General features: G+C 48.6%; 2 protein-coding genes and 1 long non-coding RNA gene across 3 annotated transcripts; 1 reads left to right on the top strand and 2 right to left on the bottom strand.

The window, feature by feature from the left end:
• Positions 1 to 792: 792 nt before the first annotated feature.
• LOC148411069 (uncharacterized) lies at positions 793 to 7558 on the bottom strand. Its single transcript, XM_088437867.1, has 4 exons — positions 6566 to 7558; positions 5081 to 5611; positions 4510 to 4739; positions 793 to 4194 (listed from the first exon to the last, which is right to left on the bottom strand). The coding sequence occupies exons 1-4, from the start codon at positions 6942 to 6944 to the stop codon at positions 4003 to 4005; spliced, it is 1332 nt and encodes a 443-aa protein (XP_088293993.1). The 5' UTR covers positions 6945 to 7558; the 3' UTR covers positions 793 to 4002.
• Positions 7559 to 8158: 600 nt separating this feature from the next.
• On the top strand, positions 8159 to 21310 carry stx1b (syntaxin 1B). The gene is made up of 10 exons (XM_088437888.1): positions 8159 to 8574; positions 13008 to 13082; positions 13638 to 13737; positions 14236 to 14310; positions 14381 to 14454; positions 14776 to 14884; positions 14995 to 15068; positions 15475 to 15612; positions 15702 to 15812; positions 16577 to 21310. Exons 1-10 carry the CDS (start codon positions 8545 to 8547, stop codon positions 16655 to 16657), a joined length of 867 nt encoding a protein of 288 aa, XP_088294014.1. The 5' UTR covers positions 8159 to 8544; the 3' UTR covers positions 16658 to 21310.
• On the bottom strand, positions 10567 to 22225 carry LOC148411067 (uncharacterized). Its single transcript, XR_015868256.1, has 2 exons — positions 21970 to 22225; positions 10567 to 11024 (listed from the first exon to the last, which is right to left on the bottom strand). It is a non-coding gene; the product is annotated as an uncharacterized LOC148411067 (long non-coding RNA).
• Between the last annotated feature and the right edge of the window lie 100 nt (positions 22226 to 22325).

Genomic DNA, 22325 nt, shown 5'->3' with positions numbered 1-22325 from the left:
TTTGAGTTTTCGTTTTATTTGAATGGTCGATTTTATTGCCTTTCTGTGTTATTTCATTTTTTTTAATTTCTTACCTGATTGGCATCATAGCTTATCACGTGCACGCAAAAAGAAAAAAAAAAACACACCCAAAACACAGTTTTTAGAGCACACATTGGTATTTTGTTGTATATGTTCCCTTTTGTTTACTTGTTCACCCCACTGGTTCAAAATGGATTGAAAAAATAACTTGTGAAAACATTTGAATAGGACAACTGTGCCATCTTGACAATGATATATGTCTAAATATTTAAGCAGCTCTTCATATTTCTTAGGTATTTTTCCTTTTTTCATTTTATGAATGATTTCAGTGAACTATTAATAACCACAAACATGAACTGGGGGTATTTCAATCAGGGTTTTACACTGTCAATTTAGATTACATGGATGAGTATTTTTTTTGAGCTTTAATAACTGATTTGTCTGTAGTATTCTTTTCTTCAATGAATTTAGTGCTTCTCGGCTATTTTTTCCAAAGCCCCCTCCCAGGAAAGAGAAAATATTTCACTGTCATCTATAAGTTGCACTGGAAACCTAAAATTGTATTCTACAATATAAATGAACTTTCAAAAACTGTAAACTACTCTTTAGAATGTTTACACAGGTTACATGTTGAAAAAAATAACCGAGCGCACCAAGTGCCTGAAAAAAAAGATGCAAATCCTTATTTTAGTGCAATTACACTTCACGTTGCAAAAACTTGCTCGCTGCTCACTTCCTTAGCTTAGCTTCAATAGCATGATGGAGAGCAGCTTGTTTGTCAACATTTATTGATTGTTGTTCTCGATCCAACACTAAAACATTGAAAAGTTCACATCAATGATGAGCGTTCAAATACAAAAAGTGTATCAAAAGTATTGCATCCAATGACAAAACAGTTGAGCAACGTTACAAAACGTACACACCGTTGATCCCGTTTGTGCGCGCGCACGTGTACAGGAAGCGCATCGCTTCTTCTTCCCTTTAGCGTCAACACAATTGCTTCAAGTCAACAAAAGCAAACACGTTTTGTTGGGCGTCAAACATGGAGTGAAAAGATGTTCCGATTTAAAATTGGCAAAAAATGATATATAAAACGTGGCGATAAACAGTCCACTGTTTTAAAATACAGAAAGATTGGAAAAAAAAACCCACAAGACATCCATTAAGATCCAGTCCCAATGTGTGTTTGTTTTTCAGACCACGCCCACTGTCAAAATGTACAATTTGACAACATCATATAAATATCAATGATGGTGCTATATTGAAAGCTTGAATACATCCAGACCGAGAAAATGGGACAGAGACAGCACGTGACGTCCGACTGGACGGTCTTGATCTTTTCACCGTGACGTCGCACGTACAGATAAGATCAATTGATGAATAGAATGGGACTGAAATCCCGATGTGGTCCTTGAAGGCTTAATGACACTTTGCTCGGAAATGAATGGTGCGCTACAGAGCTAGCAGTTTAGCTAGTTTTGCTAAATTCCGCAGATGATCCGAGCAAACGCTTTTGACACACTGTCCCCCCCCCTTGAGGCACGGATCGCTAAAACGAACCAACGATTTTATTTTTCATTGTATTTTTTTATCATGGTAGCTGTTTTTTTTCATCAGAAAAGCTAGTGTTGTTTATAATTTAAAAAAATGGCCAATCTAGGTGTAAATTGAGTACAGTTTGACAGGATTTAGGTAAAAAAAAAAAAAAGTACTTATATTAAATATACGTATATATTAAAAAAAAGGGAACCAGAGCAGGGTGTTGCGCTTGTCGCGCTGGTAGCAAAACGGTAAACAAGCAAGCCAACACGTTTTTGATGAATTGACCAACGTAATCTATTTTCAAAGTTTCCGGATGAAGAAAACACTGCTTCTCGTTCAAGCCACGTACGTCCAGACGCGGTAATCATAACTGAACTCCATAACTGTCATCTGTCATCTGAAGCGACAGATTCTGATGGCTTCCCTTTTAATTAACGGTTTTAAATGGTAAAGAAATAAGGGAAATTGAAACAACAAAACAAAACAAAAAACACCTTTTGGGATATATTTGACTCTGCAACGCCAAACATCAAGGTTTTGTCAAGGCCCCACATACATGGAAACGTCATTCATCAACTAACCATTTTTTAAAACCTGTTCAATGCCAAAGACAAATTTATACGTCTTTGCGGGGTCCATTCATTCAATCCCGTACACTTTACAGTAATTTAAAGTAGCGTTAAAAGACGATTCATGAGAGAAAAATGCTTTGATTTGATCAAAAACAGACATTTCACTTCTTACAGGGTTATAGCGCCACCTCAGGCCTGGCATACAAACTGCAGCATTTGTGACGACATTTTTCAAACGATTTTTTTGATTACAGGAAACTATTTCAAAACGAATGAGGGGGAAGAAAAAAAAAGATGTCCAACGTTTCCATGTGGATGGGGCCTTCAATTGAGATGAATCCCTTTTCTGTCAGTGGGAAGTACGCCAAGCCTCCTTGCCTATAGTTTTAAAACACTATAAAAAGGTTTCTTGAGGTTCAGGAAACGCAAACTGTAATCAAAAAAAAAAAAAAAACAAAACAATTCACATTGAAGACCGGCCATCGCAAGTTTGTTCTAGTCAGTGCTTCTCGCGCCGGAGAAATGCCTCAAAACGCGCCTCCGCGCAAACAAAACGAGCGGCGACCGGTCGGCTGAGGTAACGAAAGGTAGGTGTGTGTGTGGAAAGCAATCAAAGACGTTACGGTCAAATGAGGTATGTGGATGAGAGAGGTGGAACGCCAGCACGCAGGAAATGTCCACAAGTCAAACATGAGGAAAAACATGACAACAATCCTGAGAGACGAGCCAACGCCCGGAATGTCCCAAAAACCGTCCGTCAGTGAGCCGAGCTCCTCGGCGACCGTTGGGAGATTTCCCGAAAAGATTGTCTTCATTAAAATTGTCCGCTTCTATCTTTGCTCAACCCTGGCGCGGTCACGTGACGGAGAAACGTCACTTCCTAACACGGCGGGAAACAGAAAACACGCGGGAAATGATCTGGTGTGGCTTTTGAAGAACGCCGTGTGTTCTTGCGAAGCTATCAACCGTTGACTTCTTGGACGGTGAAACTTCCCATTTTTCATCCTTTTACAGTTTGTCTCTTTTTCAATACAGTTGTCAAGCGTTCATCATTCGAACGAAGGTTTGGAGATTGGGCATGGGCCGACCGTCGGCTAATACTAGTGGCCGTCGCCGGTAATGATCTCTACGCCTCGTTTTTTTTAAAAGGGACTTCCAAGCAACGCTCGATGTACTAGGCTGCTCGCTTGCAGATTGAAGTAAAGGAGCCGCCTCTTTGAAGTTGCCCATTTGGCATGAAGCGAAGGGTAAGTGCGAGATGAAAGAGACACTGCTCTGTCAGCTCATCCACTGCCATTGACAGCAATAGATGATAAAACTCCATTTTTAAAGGGATGGCAATAAAAGAGTTAATGTGCTTTGCCTTTAAAAAAAAATGGTGCAATGATAGGTATTGTTTAGAAATAATAGATGTTTCCAATTTAAAAAAAAAAAAAAAAACTTAATTGAACCAAATACTTTAAAAAGGCTCATTTTATAGCCAAATTGAATTCCATGATACCACCATATTTTTGCTCACTGTTACCAGAATCTAAGGTCAGCCCATGCCTACATAAAATATAAGTTGAATTCTTTCCTTGCCCAATCTCATAACTCAAAACGGCCATATCTCAAATCATCTTGCCCCAGTGTCTTAATGTGCTTCAAGTGTGTGTGAGGGGGAAAGCCCAAAAAGTAAAAACTAGCGGAGTTTCTATATATTGCGAAAGTTCAGCCTATTGCGGGGGGGTAAACACGGTTCGGCCGATTCAAGTCATCCTCGTTATGAAGACGATGTCTTGCTTTTGGCACGTTTCACATTTATCACGAAGAAGCGGCGTTAAGCGTGCGTGTGTGTACCATTGAGTGTGGGGGGGGGGAGGGGGCCTCACGACTGGTGCTTGGCTTGCAGGTGGCCACGGAGGCGGCCGGCCGAGGAGAAATTCTTGCCGCAGACGGAGCAGTGAAACGGCGAGGTGCCGGCGGCGGCGTGAGTCTGCCGATGAGCCTTGAGCTGCAACACGCGACTGAACCTGCGGCCGCAGTCCTCGCACTCGGACCAAACCTTGCGCCGCTTCTTCTGCGCGCACACACAGGAAGGACCAAAGGGTCGGGGATTTGCAAATGGAGGTACTTTGGGGGTGTGAGAGATTTCAACAACATTTCTGCAGGTATCCGCCAATCTGGCTTAATGCCAGAACACATCCTCTTTTCAAATTAAGAGCGACTTAATTGGACCACGAAACAACTATTCCACTAAACTATTGTATTATTTTGGATATACGAGCAAGGAATTTATGAAAAAAAACCTGGCATTTGTTTTTTTTGACTTTTTCATTGTTTCATTTATGATTGAAAATGGAAATAATCTTTTAACTTGTCACAGCAACAGTACCTTCCTCCCTTTTTCCTCCTCCTCTTCTTCTTCTTCTTCGTCTTCTTCCTCCAGCCCGTCCTCGTCCTCTTCTGCTTCCTGCAGTTGCTGCTTGGCGTCCTCACCCGCGGGCGCCACCTTGGCCTCCTCGGGTTTCTTGTGGGCGGCGCTCGCGGGATCGTCCGGGAGCTGCGACGTGGTCAGTAGGCGCTGCAACATGGAGGCTGAAGAGCGAACGCCCCAATTTCCTCCTGTTCGGGAGGAGCAACCCGTAGTGAGCCCAGAAACAAAATGGCGTCCTCGTGTCACATAGTCAAGTAAGCTGGATCAAGGTTGTGTTAGACCAGGAGCTTCCCGAATGGGGGTATGTGAAAGCGCTTCAGGGTGAATATCAATTTTGACAAGGTCATAATGCCTTTTGTATCGTATTTGTTCCAAATTAAGAGCAAATCAATTGTAACAAGAAGGAACTTGTCGGTAAGTTGTTTTATAGTTAGCTCTACTTATCTTCTGGAGTTGCTGCATAAAAAAAGCTTACTGATGACACGACCCCCCCCCCCCCCACCATGTATCTAGCAACCTTAGGACTCACCCGAGGGGCTCAGCGGCGGCTCAGGCGGGGGCGCAGGGTCCTGGTCGGAAGAGAGGACGTCCATGTCTTCCAGAGGTGTCCAGCGGGGATCCTGAAGCGGGGGCGCCTCGAGGGTCAGCGCCATAACAGGAGCCGGCGGCGCAGGGTCCTCGCTTGAGCCCGGCCCGCCCGCCTGGCTTCCTCCCGCCGACCCTTTGGGCTTCCACATGTCTCCGCACCACTCGTGCCCGAACGCCACCGCGTCCGTCTCGTCCTCCGTCCCACGCGCCGCGCCGCCCGCCTCCTCGACCACGGCGGGCTCCCGACGGGCGTCTTCCGGGGCTTCCCCGGAGTCGTCGGGCGACCCAGATTCGTCTCGGGCCTCTCGGCGCGAGGCGGCCCGCCGACGGTCCAAGCGGGACTGAAGCGTCTGTCTCTCGCTCTCCTTCTGCGTGATCTCCAGCAGGAGGTCGTCGAAGGACGCTTCCACCATCTTCTTCAGCTGGCACAGCGCAGAGTGCAGGACGCGCTCCATGGCGCACTTCAGCTGCTCTGAGGGACCGCAACGCGAAAAACAACGATGCACGTGAAGGTTTTCTCGCAAAAGTTAATCCAGTTTTTTCAGTCCAGAAATATTCCAAACTTTTTTCCCCAACTAGAAATGATGACAATATTTCTCAAAATAGTGGTCTACCCTAAGATCTTCTCTAACAAATAAATTCAGGTAAAAACAAATTCCTGCTGAGATACACAAGCTACTCTCCTGCTCTTCAAGAGGAGGTCAGAATGTTTTACCGGAAAATGAGACAATCGCTCCTTGATGATGTCATTTCCTGGAGATGGCAAGTAACATGATGTCACTCAGTGACCGGTATCACGAAGCAAGTCTCTGCGGCTCCATTATCAGCACCAGGCAGAAAGTCGGGGAGCCAATCAAAATACATACTCTGATCACATGCTTTCAAAATGGCTGCCCCCATCATAGCATTAATTTTCCATGTTTGAGGGTACATTAAGCAGGGCAGTTTATTAAATGTGAAAAGGATTCCGTTTATGTTTTTCAAAAGGATTTAAAGTTACGTTTCGTTTGTCAACAATGACTTTTAGTTCAGCGGCAGCCACGTTGTTAGCGCAAAGCGCGCACACCAGCAAACGTGTGCTTTCAACAAGGAAGCTGCCAAATAAATAAAAAAGGGCTTTGACACTTGACCTTTGATGAGTTGCTTTTGAGACGCCCCCAACAAGTTGACTTCTGACCTTTGACCCGTGCTGTGTTGACACGACTAGGCGTGCCCCGCCCCCTGCCACGTTCCCACCACACCCCCAGCTCGCACACTGAACACGTGATCCTTCGCCATCTTTGGACATGCTCGTCACCATTGTTTTTTCTAATCGCAAATGGTCCGCCTGCCAATAACCGTGCGCCCCGTGACGCGTATACGTCGGATTACGTAACACGCCGTCTGGCTCGTCTTGTTGTTGTGTAACGGCCCCCCGCTAGCTTACCGACGACTCGGCTCCTCTGCTCCAGGCGGCGGCTGTCGGTGGGTCCGCCGGCGGCCGCGCGGGGCTCGGACGGCCGCCCGGGCGGCCGCCCGGCTTTCGTCCGGCCCCCGTCCGGGCCGTCGTCGCCGTCCTCCGCCGCCGCCCGGCCCTCCCGCTGCTTCTCGGCGCCCCCCTCGTCATGCCCGCGGCGGCTCTCCCACGCTTGCAGGCGGAGCCGGAGCCGGCGGTTCTCCTGCTCCTGGACGGCGGCCTCGAGGAGCAGCGCGTTGAGGCTGGAGCCCACCGTCGAGCTGATCTCGTGGACTGCCAGCTGGACCACCTGCTCCAGGACGGACTCGAGCTGGCCCTGGAAGAACGGAATGTACACGGCTCCGTTCATGCTAGCGACTCATGTCGAGGGGGAAGCCGCTGCCGTCGCCGCCGCCTAGCCGAAGTGAGGGAGGGTCGCGTGCGGAGGGGCCGGCTCGCTTTGTGCTGCGGCCGCCTGGAAGCTCTTGGTGATCGGCGTCCTCTGCCGAGATGCTCCCGCCTCTTCGGCTCACCCTCCGGAGCTACCGTAATAACAGAAATGGAGGCGCAGTGCCCTTTCACGCCCACATGTGTGGACGCCATTTTGATGTAGCTAGCGGTGCGCTCCTACCGTAGCAGGAGAAGCAAGTCCTCCTGGTGGCGGAGAGGCTCGGGAGCACAATTCGAGAGGTTGCCACGCGCATTTGAGTCGGACGAACGCTATAAGCTAACGTCCAGTTTGGCTAACCCTGCAGCCTCTCTCGCCAGCCCATTCCTCATTCCAAAAATGCGCAATACACAAACACGCCCCCCCAAAAAACTCTGCTCGTTTTGTACCTACTTTACGGTAGCTTGGGAACGACGCTGTTTCGGCGTCATACGCCAGCCTTTTCTTTTTTATACACAAAACTTTATTGACACGCGTTCTCTTTGTTTTGTACGACTTTGTAAAACCTATCGTGAAAGTGTGACTGCTGATTTTAAGGCTACATTTTGCGAAACAAAACATAATACTGCACTGGAAGACCAAAAAGATCATTACGATTATCATTTAATTTACCTTTGTTTAAAGTTCATAGTTACTTCAGATGTTCCACACTATAGAACATATACTATAGAATCTATAGTAAAATACCAGAAATGTAACCCCGCAAATTTTAACAAGTCTAACAATGAACGCAATTGTTTTTCTCTTTAATTTTTGTCTTTTCATGTTTTTCTTTCATTTCATTGAATTTATTTTATTCTACTGTTAAAAGTACTTTTTCATTTTTGTTTAGATTTTTTAAAATGTTTTTACACACATGTACCATTTTACATGATTAAAAGCCCATCGGGGAATCGTGGTGTTTTTCTTGGGTGGGTCTTGAAGCGGAATTTAATAGCTGTGATATATGAATAAATTTGAGCATGGAAGACAAACGTGTGCGGACACACCTGAAAAGTTCGCCTCGCCGCCACGCGGGGGCAGCATTGCTATTGGAACGGGTGGGGGAAGGGGAGGGGCAGGGCGCGTGCGCAGTGGGCGCCTCCCCTCCGCATCCCTCGCCCCTCCCCCTCTTTTTCTGCAGCATCAGTACCACTTTCTCTTCTTCCTCTCTCTCTCCTGCTCCGCTCCCGCTCCTCGCCGCCCCTCCCCCACTCGCTCGTCCCGCTGCTGCGTTGCGGGCCACACTGTGACCGCACCGAGGAGGAAGAGGAGGACGAGGAGGAAGAGGACCGCCGGGGGGGCAGCTGCGTTCCAAACCACACGAGGGGGGCCGCCAAAAAGGAGCAAGAGGAAGAAGGAGACCTCGCTCGCCGCCTCTCGCCATCCTCTTCATCGGCGCCACATCGCAAAGGGGGAATTTTGCGGCGGGAATACGACGACAGAGACCCCCCCCCTCCCTCCATCCCGGACCAGCCGTATAATACCGTTCGTCGTCGAGACCGCCCCCCCCCCCCAGACCGGCCGTGGTCGTCGAGCAGCCATGAAGGATCGTACGGCGGAACTGCGGAGCGTAAGCTGACGTTTTCTCCATCTTGCTCCTCGTGCGGCCTCCGTGCGCGCGCGCGGCTACATGCCAAGGGCCCAAGACGTGCCGCCGTCACGTGATTTATAGTCCCCCCCCCCCCGCATGTGCGTGAACGAGGCGCGGCGTCGGCGGGAACGTGACATTTTTGCCGTTTTTCGCGGGCTTCGACGCAGAGGCCCCGCGCGCGCGCGAGGAGCCCATCGCTCTGGCCTCGTGCGCGCGCGCGGTGACCTGCTGGAGGAGAAGAAAATGCAGACATTTTTTTTTTAACCAGCGCCCCTCCGATACCCCCCACCTCCCCCTGAGCCCTCCAAGCCACGTCAGTGGGTCACGGTGGCCTTGGGGGAGGTCTCATTATTCCAGCCTCACCCATTTTAGGAGCCGCCACGCGCACGCAAGCTTCCCTCTTTCCACCATTGAACAGCTGATGCTTCCTGCGGGCGGGGGGAGGAGGGGGGGGGGGGGGGGGGGCACGCGCTGCAGCACCTATAAACCATCCATCCATCCGGCCGTCTATCTATTCCGAATCTGATGCACAGGTGTCCAAAGGAAGGCCGGGGGGTCATCACGGGGCCCGCAGCATCATTTAACGCGGCCCGCCATGTAGCAGATCATGTTTGCCGACTTCACGTTTTTGGCTATCAAAAATGCTAATCGTCCACTGACAATGGCTCGCCAAGTCCAACGCCTTCAAGATCACCGAGATCGCTCGAAAAACCCGAACGTTTTTATGTTCTGGTCCAAAACCGAGAATAAAACGTATCATGTTTTAGCCTAGCTAAGTTTTTCCTCGGGGGCGTTTCGAGACAAATCACAGCGTGCGAGGGCCACTTTGAATTTTTTCGGGCTTAGTATCAAGCGCACTGACATTAGTCAATCAAGCACTCACATTGTTCATTTAGTATGATGTTTTTCAAGCGGAACAGATTTCGTTTTTCAGTTACTTGAAATCCTTCATGCGAAAATTTGAACCTTGACAGCAGAAAATGGAGTAAACCAGTTTTGCTTGTAAATAGGAATTATGATTCACCAGAAAAGCTCCGCAGCGGAAAAAAAGAAGAATTTATTAGCAGCAACTGTCATTTTTAATACATTTTCCGGCCGCTCAAAAACGGGCCACAAATGGCCCCCGGGCCTGAGCTTGGACACACCTTTTTCGTTTCCCTGATGTATTCTTACACTTCACTGAACTCTTTGACTGCTACTGATGACATCAGTCTTTTTTTTTTTTCTTGGAAGAAAAAGTTGACGTAAATGAGTCAGACTCAATCGATTGATTCCGCTTGTAAAATGGACGTATTGAAAAAAGTATGAAATTATTTTTTTGCGCAGATATGCACACCCCTCGTTCTCAATTAAAGGTCAGGGTCAATTCTTGGCTTTTTTTATCCCTCTCAGGAGGCCACTCGCTGTCAACTCAATTGACCAATCACCGCTCACTTTGTTTACGTCACATGACCAAACTTGCTAAACAGGAGAGCCATGATTGGCCGTTAGCTAAGCCCTGACCAACTGTGATGTCATTTTAAGGCGACAGCCAGCGGCAAAATGGCCACCCCCTGAGATGGATTAAAAAAAAAAAAAAAAAAAAAACAGGTGGATTCTCCATCGAAATTCATATTCCACAAAACAATATTCATCAGAAAGTAGCGTTTGGATTAGCGGGCGAGCATAGATCGTTATTGGAGGGAAAAAGTTTGGGATGAGTTTCCCTATACATTAAATGTAAATATTTCAAATGACCACGTTAACTCGTTCACCGCCAATGACGGCTATAGACGTCAAAGATAGATCCATTTTTACTGGGCTGGCAGTGAAGGAGTTAATATGTAAATGTGAAGTATACGCTAAAATAGATCACTCTTTAGATCATTATAATAAATCATATAAATAACTGTCAAAGTCATATGAAGTCAAGCAAAATACCCCACGGAATATGCTAATTTACATGAACACTAAAACAAATGCAAATGTGACCTCATTTTTTGCTTTTATTTGCGATTGGAACTTTAATATTAAATGTTTATAAGGTGTCCTGAAAATGTGGCCATACTTCAGACGCTGTTCCAAGTTACTTTTGAATTTGTAGTCTCTGCCGTTTGCTAGCCTCGTGGACCCAAGCTAACGATGCTAGCGTTCCAAAATGATATCATAAAAACGATAAATATATAATTTGGGATGCACGATACCACTGTATAAGTATTCACGCTTGAGGACTTCCCGATACCTCTAGTACGTTTGACCCATAATATTTAAATGTTACAGTATGGTGCCAACTACTGGTGAGGAGGACTAACAAAGTCAGATTATTTTGCCTTCCTTATCAGTGGCCAGTATCTACAGATTCGCGAGTAAGCGATACCTGGATACGTCTCCGAATGTGAGGCAAAGTGTGCATGCTTCAAGCTGATTATTCGTCAGTGGGTTGAAGTTGCCTGTAAAAGAAACAAAAATAAAATACATTTCAACATTTAACAGCAAACTGTTCAACCAAAACACGTAACATGAAAGTCCAGCTTGATGCTAACCTACAAGCTGATGGGTATGAATCTTATCAAATAAATAACATCAATTCCAAAAATAAAAATCAGGAATAAGTCGGTTGACTAGGTCTGTTATATGTTTTTTTTCAATTATGTGGCCCACGTAAAATATACATTTTTGAGCCAGGTATTCCCTAACTAGCTTAAAGCATTTTTCAATGAAAAAAATAGACATAATAGTGTTGTAAATTTGTGATTTATTAATTTTTTGAACAAAAATTTGCAGCGGTATCTCTACTAGGCATATTTTATTCAGCAGCTCCAGAAGATCCATTGTGTTGCATCAAGTGTTTTATTTCTGGCATATCTGCGCATCCAAACCGAACAAAACAAAGGTATATGATTTACAAAGCAATCACTGTAAACGCAATTTAGCAGTAGTTTCATGTTGCAATTAATTGGATCTCAATTTGAAAAGATAGCTATCCTGTACCTTTCACTGCATTAAAAACATATTAGATTTGCTGAGACCTGCAGAAACCCTGTTAAAAATCTTTATATATATATATATATATATATATATATATATATATATATATATATATATATATATATATATATATATATATATATATATATATAAAACACAAGTGCACCTTACTCTAATGCACATGTATACATACGTGTGTGTGTGTGTGAGCAAATATGTGCGTGTGTGTGCATCATCTGGTCGTGGAGTGAAGGGCACAGCAGCGAGGTCATTTTCTCGAAGCTCAGGTTCACCCCTCACTTCCTGTGTGTGTGTGTGTGTGTGTGTGTGTGTGTGTGCTAATGCCACCATGTAATGTTTTTATGTACATATATACACACACACATGTGAGTGTTGTTTAATGAAAGCGCAACCCTGTGCTTGAGAAGATGTCCTGGGGCCACATTACCATCATCAAGGGTCAGAGGTCAAGGGTGATAGGTGAACCCTGACGCTGCATTCCTGGCGTACGTGTTTCAAGATGGCGGGCGAAAGCATAGCTAGCGGCGAGCGGCTAACATAGACAAAACGTCATCAAGACGATGTGACCTCCAGTAACCCCACCTGACCGACCGCACGTACACACACGCGCGCACACACACACAATGTAGAAAAGTCAAAATGGTGAAGCGTGGTGCTTTTTTTTAGGAGGAGGAGCAGACATTTTGTAGCAGCGCCCCCCTCCCCCCCTTCTGTAAATGCAGCTGACTCCATCCTAATGTCCTGCCCTCCTTCCCCTCCCCCACCTCCTCCCATCCATCCCCTCCCCCACTTTCACTCTCTGACCCCTGCTATACGCCCCCCCTCCCCCACCTGCTTCACATCGTACAGTACACACCAGATCGCATTTATTTGCACTGTTTGGTGTGTGTGTGTGTATATGTTCAAAATGAGGGTGTGCACACAGGAAGTTTACAGTTACCATGGCAACTGTCACAGAGCACATCTGCTTCCAGGTGCTTTTATTGTGAAAGGTAATCTGGACATCCGCATCACAATATTGTGTGTGTGTGTGTGTGTGTGTGTGTGTGTGTGTGTGTGTGTGTGTGTGCGCTTATCAGCTAGGCCAGACTTGCTGGCCATGTTTGCCTCTAGGAGCGTGGCTTAGTGGAGGTCATGTGTTTTACGCCTGTGATTGGTCAAAAATTCTTAGAGGCGGGTCAAGTTGGCAACGTGACACCTAAAGGCCACCCTGGACTCCGCCCCCTCCGCCCGATTTTGATGCTGCGTCACGTCATGTGACCTTGTCGCCTAGCGTTGTCTGACATCTCGTGTTCGCCGACGCCGAGTGACACTTTGTGTTGTTTCGGAGGTTGTGTGTTTTCGTGCGGCAATGTTGCGCGTTTGCTAATGTGTGACCATCGTTTTTTTGTGGCATCGTGTGACGTTGCGCGTTTGTACTGCAGGCTAAGGACAGCGATGATGATGAGGAGGTGGTGCAGGTGGATCGAGACCACTTCATGGACGAGTTCTTCGAGCAGGTGACGAGCGCGTCACAAACACAAACATGTACAACAAAAACACGCGTGAACATGTGCATGTGGGCCCACATCCACAATTAGCGGCTCGCAGCATATACTTTAATATATACATGTTGACATGCAGGTTTAAGTACATTATATAGACAGTTTTATTGAATCATTCCTACAGTGCTTACTTAATGTACTAAAATCAAACGTGGACCTTATGTCTTTCTATTTTTCTGTATGCGGCCCTTAGACGGAAACGTTTTGACACCCCTGCTTTAACCCAAGCGAAAAACAATTAAGATGTACACTCTTAAGCAAGACTTGCCCCTAAAAGAGTCATCTGATCTTGTCCAAGCGGTCCCACAAAGGCAGTAAAACGCAGGATTCGGTCCCCACTGTGTGGCAAATTCCAAGGGCGCGCACACACACACCCGCACACGCGCAAATCCTGCCAATATGTCGGTGAGGCGTAAACACAGGCATCCTGCTTGCGGAGATGCCATGTGTCATCCATGTTGGTGTGTTGTGATAGGAAACGTGTGTGTGTGTGTGTGTGTGTGTGTGCAGGTGGAGGAGATTCGCGGCTGCATCGAGAAACTGTCCGAAGATGTGGAGCAGGTGAAGAAGCAGCACAGCGCCATCTTAGCCGCGCCCAACCCTGACGAAAGTAAGCTAATGCTACGTTTCGCTAGCATGGCGCTTGTGTCAATTTGCGTTAGTGTCAACTTCCTGCGCCGTCAACGACGCCATGGAATGCCCTAAGCGGATAACCGCTTTAGGAAGGCGACTCGGGCGCCGTCGGTGACCGACGTTCGCTTTTATGTGCCATCAATGACGGTTGATTTTTTTTTCTCCCATGATTCCTTGTTTCTCAAACCTCCCTTGCTTCCCGTCAGCCGTGTTTGCGTTTGCATGTTGCATGCCGACCTCGCCGGCGGTCTGTGTCCGGCGCGTCCTGTCACTTAAGCGCACGTGAGTTTTTTTCTGTCCGAACCCCGCCGCCTCACTAACATGATCTCGGATCCTCTTCCCATGAGGAAATGCGTGATGGGAAAGGTGGTTCCTGCGGCTAATTGACATACTAACGTTAGTTAGCACATTGCTATTGCTACGCGGGATCCCCGACAGGAAGTGATCGGCGGCGTGTTGTCATGTGACCCCGCAGAGACCAAACAGGAGTTGGAGGATCTGACGGCCGACATCAAGAAGACCGCCAATAAAGTCCGTTCAAAATTAAAAGGTAATCTCGGGAAGCCAGGTGCCCTTTGAGTTTTGTCAAGAAATGGAAAATGACGCGTGTCTCCCGGCAGCGATCGAGCAGAGCATCGAGCAGGAAGAAGGTCTTAACAGATCTTCGGCGGACCTCAGGATCCGCAAGACGCAGGTGGGGCACCTTGCAAGACTATTGCGGTTTGGTCCCTGGTTTCAATAACCGCTAATATATCGTGCAAAGGGGACGTTTAAACGCAGCGGAATATGATTGGGGTGGACTCAATCTTTTTTGCATGGCAGGGTAAAGGAAAAACAATTGCTTGGAACGCATTCGACCTTATGCTGGCGCTGCGTTTACAGACCGCTCACAATGTGGGAAATCCCATCAACCCGCACCTACCAGATCATTTACGGATACGAACACAAATTTTGGAGGAGATTTATTCCGTTTTCCTATGGTTTTCACATGGTTGCCAAATACCGTCTCCCGCAGCACTCGACGCTGTCTCGCAAGTTTGTGGAGGTGATGACCGAGTACAACACCACGCAGTCCAAATACCGGGACCGTTGCAAGGACCGCATCCAGAGGCAGCTGGAGATCAGTACGTGGCACGCCTCGTGCACCAAAACAACACCTGACTTGTGTGCGCGCTAACCTCTGTATGCGCGTGTGTGTGTGTGTGTGTGTGTGTGTGTGTGCGTGGACGCGCAGCCGGAAGAACCACCACCAACGAGGAGCTAGAAGACATGTTGGAGAGTGGCAAGCTGGCCATCTTCACCGATGATGTAAGCACCGCACCTGAGCTAGCCAACACGGCCGCCGGCCAACATGGCCGCCGGCCAATACGGCCGCCGTCTGGCGGGTGCGCTGACACATCAAGTGAACACGGCCTCTGTCACATGACCTCTGTCACGAGATGCCGCCGCGGGAGCTTCTAATTTGAAGGGGACGCTCATCCCCTTCATCTTAGCAGCTCGCCGAAACCAGGTCACGTGACCCGTCGCTGACTTTTCCGGGACCTATCGTTGACAAGGGTGAAAGGTCACCTCGAACCTGTCGGCGATCTGTTCTGAACTTGTCATGGCTGGTCATAAAACTGTCATTCTGACCCCCAGCCTCTGGCTGACCTTCGACCTATGAATGCTAGCGACTTGTGAATGAGCTGTTCCCGACCTGTCAATGACTTGTCAGATCAAGATGGATTCCCAGATGACCAAACAGGCACTGAACGAGATCGAGACCCGGCACACCGAGATCATCAAATTGGAGAACAGCATCCGAGAGCTTCACGACATGTTCGTGGACATGGCCATGCTGGTGGAGAGTCAGGTTCGCGCGAGGCGCCGCGCCCCCGAAACGCCGCCGTCGCCGCCGCCGGGGGCCGACCCGTCGCTCACGCTCGCCGGGACGGTTTACAGGGCGAGATGATCGACAGAATCGAGTACAACGTGGAGCACTCCGTGGACTACGTAGAGCGAGCCGTGTCGGACACCAAGAAGGCCGTCAAGTACCAGAGCCAAGCCCGCAAGGTAAAGCTCGAACGCGATCGGGACTCAGACTCGAACCCGAATCGCAATTGGAATCCCAAACAATATCAGGAGCCCCGCTCCGCAAATCTTAACGTAGCTTCAATCACGGCCGAAACAACTTCGACCTGAGCCAGGACGAGAACTAAAACCGGAGCCCGAACTAGAAATGGAACCGGAAGGACGAGAGACCTTGGCTTTGGTCTCCCTGGTAGGGTCGGTCCAGCGGTGGCGGAAACGAGAGTTGTCACAAGGTCAAATCTCAGATTCGGGAGGCGCGGCACGGCTTTTGTCCTGACCGTGAAACCGCGGCCGAGTTCTCCGCTCTCATCGGGGTCCTGGAGATGCGTGTGAGTTTGCCGTGCGGCAGACTCGGAGAAGTGTCCCTCGGGGAAGAAGTGTCCCTCGGGGACTACTCCCCGTGGCTTCTGGGAGCACGGACTACCAGACACTGAGTTTGACACCGACTCAGCATTTCCAGCAGAAGTCGGACTTGTTTCCAGTCAGGTTTGGACTCTGCTCAGGTCTGGCGCAGGTCATAGGCGCCGGTATTTCCGTTGCGGGCGCATTTTTCGTAGGAACCCACAGGTTTTCTCACATGACATGAGATCCTACCCTCAGTTGAAGCATTCTAGCACTTTGGGGAATTTATTGGCGTGTTCTATGGGGTCTACGTTCTTCGGGGTCCAGTCAGTCGGGATGACCGTTGTCCCGCGACCTCGATCTAAGCGCCGTTCCACATGTGACGCTTGCGTGTCCTCCCTCAGAAAAAGATCATGATCATCATCTGCTGCGTGATCCTGGGCGTGGTCCTGGCGTCCACCATCGGTGGGACTTTGGGCTTCTGAGCTTCCGGGACGCCCGTCACCGTGACGACGCCCGTCGCCGTAACGACGGCCATCGCCGCCGTGACGACGCCCGTCGCCGTGACGACCGCCCGCGGCGGTCCGACGGGAGCCGGAGAAGAAAAAGCCCAAAAACTTGAACCACAAATGCAAGAAGATAACCAATCAGCAAACGGGACACACTTGGGGTGGGCCGAGGTCCCAAATTCCCACCAAAAGCAACACCCTCAAATGCACCACGCTGTCCGTGTAACGCGCGTAAACCAGCTCGCACGCCGCCCACATTTTACTTTGCTTCTTTCTTCTTTGGAGCGTCGCTTTCATTTTTTTTACGGGACGGTGATGGCGACAGCGACGGTGGGCGCCGCCCGGTGGGGAAAGTCCACCGGCGGCGTCCCGCACAAATAGCCCGCCACCCTGCCCCCCTGCCGTCGCCGACCCCCCCCCCCCCCCCCCCCCCCCGTCCCCCACCCCCAGACAAACACGCACAATGGCTGTGTTCCGAATCCCTCCCTTTTCACATTATAGCGACCTCTACTGGCCAATTTGCGAGCATGGTATCCCCTACGCAGAGAACATTTTCTGGGGAGGGGGGGGGGGCCTGTCCTCCGATATTTACTGACGGACTCACACTCAGGCCAAAACTAGTAACAGTATTGCTTTTACGCCAGCTGCTGGCATCTTGGTGCTGGAGTGAGTTGAGGAGCTTTATTTTGACAAAAGTAGTCCTTTACCGCCATCTTTTGGCATCTATAGGCATTTGCAATACAGTATACGGTTATGTCGAAGAATAAATGTCTAAATTGTGGTGTGAAATTATATTCATCATCAGTAGGGCAAATCATTTTGTAAATCACAGTTGAAAAATATATATTTTATTTGTTAATTTAATATTTATTGTGTAAGGAGACGATCCGGTCACGGCGTCGTTGCGTAGCTCGTTGTGGAACGACGGCAATCATTCCCTTCGCCCGAATCACTGCGGAGAGATTCGCAGTGAACGTTTTAGGAAGTATCTAGGTCCGCGATATCTAAATCCGTGTCTCGCGGAGTAGGGAACGAGTGACGGATTCCCAACACAGCCAAAGCGTCCCGCGGGTCCTTCCCCATTCTGAGACCACATCTCATTGGTCCCTCGCGTCGGTCAACGCCCCGCCCATTTTCATCGGAACGAAATCCGGCGTTTATGCGAAAAGGCCGAATGGGGAGGGGGGTCATTTGAAGGTGGCGGGTTTCCATGGGTGGGGAGGAGGGAGGGGCCTCGGGCGGGGCGGAGTCAGGGGCGGGGTGGTCAATCTATGCAGTTTAGATTACAAGCGTGACTTGCGCCGCCCCCTGACCGCAGCCCCGCCCACCCAAGTCTCGGGGCCACGTTTGGTGGCGCTTGGCGCTCCTTTTACATAACCGCCTCCCGTCACTTTCCGTTGACGTCACTTCCTGTTGACGTGGCCCGAGCCGTCGTTTGTCGTTTGTGCGTGTCGACAAAGTCGCCTGACGTGCTGGCTTTGCTCTAGCTTAGTGTTGTCTTTGCTTTAGCCTAGCTTTTGCTACTACAAGAAAATTCCTTCGTCGGAACTCAGCACTGACAGGAATAAGGTCAACCGGTACCGCTGAGTTAAGGTCGCTTCGCCCCAAATGTACGAAAACATGTTCACACAGTGAACTTCCTTTTAAAGGAAAAACGTGTCCGCCGATGTTTTCTTTTTCCGACTCGTTCCAAACGACGGCAAAGTGTTTGGACCGACAAACTTGCCGAGATTAGCTTCGTCGGCGTAGCGCCTGTCTATTCGTTGTGGTTCTGTGGCCATAAGGCCCGTCTGCCGCCGCCTAGCGAGGCTAACGAGCGCCCAAACGTCACAAACGGCACCGGAGCGTTCGAGCAATAACATGGCGTCGGTACGGCGAGCCAAGCTAGCACGGAACGCGTCGGCTCGGACGTTAACGGGAAACGGGAGCCGGCGGCTTTGTTGAGTTACTGCGTGTTGCGTCGTCTTTAGCGCTCTTAGCCGTGTGACGTGTCGTGGCAACCAAAACAATACCAAGCCTTTGTAGCGTCTTTTATTTCCGTTCCCGAAACCAAAAGCGACTCTCGCGTGCACCAAAGTTTTACCGTCGAGTGTTGAAACCCGACGCGTCGGCCGCGCCCGCCCGCGCGCTCGCTCGTCGCCCGTCGGCCAATCGGGTCGCTCCTTTTCCGCGGCCGTCGAGACGTCTTGGACGGGTTTCCGCGCGCCGCCATCATCGTCCCCCGACAAACGCAAACATGGCGGTACAAAGGAAGGAGTAGTCCTGTCCGAGCGTTCGGAATCCGTCGCTCATTCCCGACTTCCCGAAACCCGCAAAGGGATTTTCGCTGGAAGAATCTAGGGCCCCAACCCAAGAAAAACCGATTTGGAGTTACTGACAAAAATGTGAATTTCCGACGATGTCCGTTTTGGGATTTCGATAGAAACGACCTCCTTAAGGTCTGGACTTGTGTCCAAGTGTATGATGATAAGTGTATGAAAACGAGGGGTTAGTCGACCCCTTTAAAGGACCCCTTTAAAGGACCCCTTTAAACGTGTTTTTCTCAAAACTGGGGATTTCCATTTAGGATTAGTATATATCAATATCTCAATTTACAAATTTAGAGACAAAAGTCTGATTTGGTGAAAAAGATTTAGGAGTCAGGGACGAGTAAATATCTGTGAAGGAAGTCGCCGTGTTCGGAAACACTCACTCATTTCAGAGGCCTTTTCAGCTCGTGAAAGATCTAGGACAGTCCCAGTATATCCAAATCTCCATCTAGTGGTTCAAGAGTTTGGAGTGAGCGAATGATGCGTGATGAATCAGCGACTGCCTTCAGACTCATTCATTCATTCATTCATTCATTTCTCACCCCTGAATGATTACAAAGGGGATTTCGGTCGGCGTTTGAAAACTATCTTGGCCCGCAAACAGAAATGGGAACGGTCGGGAATAAGCGAAGGATTCTGAAAACACAGCCTCGGTTGTTGTCCTTTTTTTGGAAAGATGACAGCGTGGATTAGGAGAACCCCGCCCCCTTTCCCCTTTGAGAGACCGCCCCACCCATGTCGCCGCTCCTCCAAAGGTGAAAATATACAAAGTAAAAAAACAACAAAAAAAAAACAATCTAAAAGTAATAATAATGAAAAAAAGCATGCAAAGCGTTGTGGAGTTTTGCATGGTGATGTTTTTCGTATCCCGACCTGCCGCCATGTTGCGCACTTTACCGCTCATCGGCTCAGTCTTTGTTAGCACGTTAGCACGTCAGCCGGCTTCTTTTCTCATTTTCCGTGGTGCCCCCCCTCCCGTCCCCCCCAAGCCCCAGCCCCCCCCCCCCCCGTGCCAGTGGAGCGACAGGAAGCACAACAACGACGACGACGCTCGCTTTATTTCCCGCTCTGACGAAAACAAACGAAAAGGTGTGAGCGACCGCTCCAAAGACGGGCCCGCCGTTAGCCGTTAGCATGCCGACAATTTAGCGCGGCGCCGTCCTCCATGTTTGTAGTCCCGACCACGACGATGACGACGACGACGACGCTCTCTGTCTTCCTGAAAGCATTCCCCAAACCAAAACTCCTCCTGGTCCGGTCGCCGCGACAACGTGATGTCCGCCATCGATCCGACGCTCCGCCCGCATCTTTGTGCTCCGCCCCCCTCCGAGTCAGTATTCATTTGTATTAGTGGGAGGAGTCACGAGAAGGACTTTGACTTTGTTGTTGTCGTTGTTGTTGTTCTGATCGCCATGGAGACGAGAATGTGTAATTATTGTAAATAACCACAAAAAGATGACCTGCATGTTTATCTAGAAAATTTCGGACAAAGTTGACGGCGTGCCGGAACGTCCGGTCCTCTTTAGCCGCCAGGCCGCCGCCCTGGCGCCCCGGGGGGTGGGGTTAGCGTCCTCTTTAGCCGTCTCGTTGGCGTCCCAAAGCGCCCGGCGGCTCCTCGGCCGAAAGTGCTTCCTCCGTTTCGGCGACTCTGTCTCTTGAATTCCCGGCGTACGTCGGGCCAAAGAAGGACGACCGTCCGGCCCGGGGGCCTACGTCGGGCCTCCTTGCCCGGGGCCCCTCCCCGCTCGGCTCGGGGTCCCCCCCCCCCCCCCCCGCCCCTTCGGCCCCCCCGCAGGCAGGCCGACCTGGACAAAGTGCAATATGATTTTGGCGGCGTCGAGGCTCGGGACTAAAGAGGACACACAGCGGGACGTCCGCTACGCTCGCTCAATTTTGACGGGAAATGCAACTTGTGTGTTTCTTTTAGTGTGTGTTTGTGTGTGCGTAGTGTAACGTAAAAAGCCATCCGTCCCGCCCTCCGAAAACCACGTAAGACCCCCGTCCCTCGATTGGCAACAGCTACCCTGCCCTGCCCCTCCCTCCCCCTCCCTCGTGCTGCTGTTGGCTGTTTTGTTTCCGTTGGTGTGACGTGCCAGTATAACCCCCTCCCGACCCCCCGCCCCCAACAGTCGCTCTCTCGCCCCCGTCCCCTGTCCCCCCACCCCCGCCTCCCTCCATGGATCTTTAAGATGACAACTCTATGCAGATGCGTCTTTTCTAAATGTGTCCAACATTTTAAGTTCCAAAAAAAAAAAAAAAAAAATCAAACCCTGACAGAAATATTGAAACATGAAGAAATAAAGAAGGATTGTTCAGTGTTCACACGCCTACTTTCTTTTTCCATGCGTGCATGTGAAAGGATAAATATGAACAGGTATTTAATTTATTATGGTTTCAATGTGTGTGAACACATAATTCACTGAAATTTGGGAGAGAACAAATCATGCATAACTAATTTTCCAGAGAACAATAGCAAATATGAACAATGCAACAGTCTTTAACTACAGAAAAAGTGTGCATTGTTGAACTTAAAACATCAGTAAATGCCTGAGAATATTAAACAATATGTTCAAATTAAATTTAAAAAAAAACACAATGGAATAAACAAAAAACTTCTGAATAGGAAATCATACTCTTTTAAAATGTCAAATCCCGAAATTCTTACAGGAAATACCTTCTGTTTCCCATTAACTTGTCAAACATTGAAATGAGATTTTTTTTTCAAACTCGATGAAAATTCCATAAAATGTAATTATAAATAACCATACTAAAAATAAGATATTTAAATGCACTAAGTTTAAATTTACGTACACAGTATGAAATAAAACTCTACTTAAAGCGAGTTTACGTCCATTTCTTTTTAAATAAAGACAAAGGAATAACGCAAAAATATGGATCTCTGCATTAATTTACTTTACTTTTACAAAGTCCGCCCTCTAGAGTTAATTGAGGCGAATTTAAAATATTTAACTAACTTACCTTAACTTCCAGATGAAGTCTGTACAACGTCGAAAAGTGCGAAAAGATTAGCTCGATCAAGGATCTTTCCAGACAGGCACAGGGTCACACTTAGGGACAGGCCGAAGTTTAACGTCGGCCCCACAGTTACAATCCACACAAAAATAATAATGAAAGAAAAAAAATCCATCCAAAATTAAAAAAAAAAATGTCCTAATTTATCCTCCACTATTTGAGAGACGAGGATTACGTCTACCAAGTTAAATTGTCGACTAGCTTGCTAGTTCAATAGATATCTTTGTTAGAATGCCCTCTTACGCCCCCCTCCGGTTGGATGAATACCCTCAACCGTTTTTAATATCATTTCCATTTTGACA

Source organism: Hippichthys cyanospilos, chromosome 16 (assembly GCF_059441005.1).
Source record: "Hippichthys cyanospilos isolate Australia breed blue-spotted pipefish chromosome 16, RoL_Hcya_1.0, whole genome shotgun sequence".
In the NCBI taxonomy this organism is placed as follows: Eukaryota; Metazoa; Chordata; class Actinopteri; order Syngnathiformes; family Syngnathidae; genus Hippichthys; species Hippichthys cyanospilos.
Note: the sequence above shows the minus strand (reverse complement) of the source record. Positions and strands in the feature narration are given on the sequence as shown.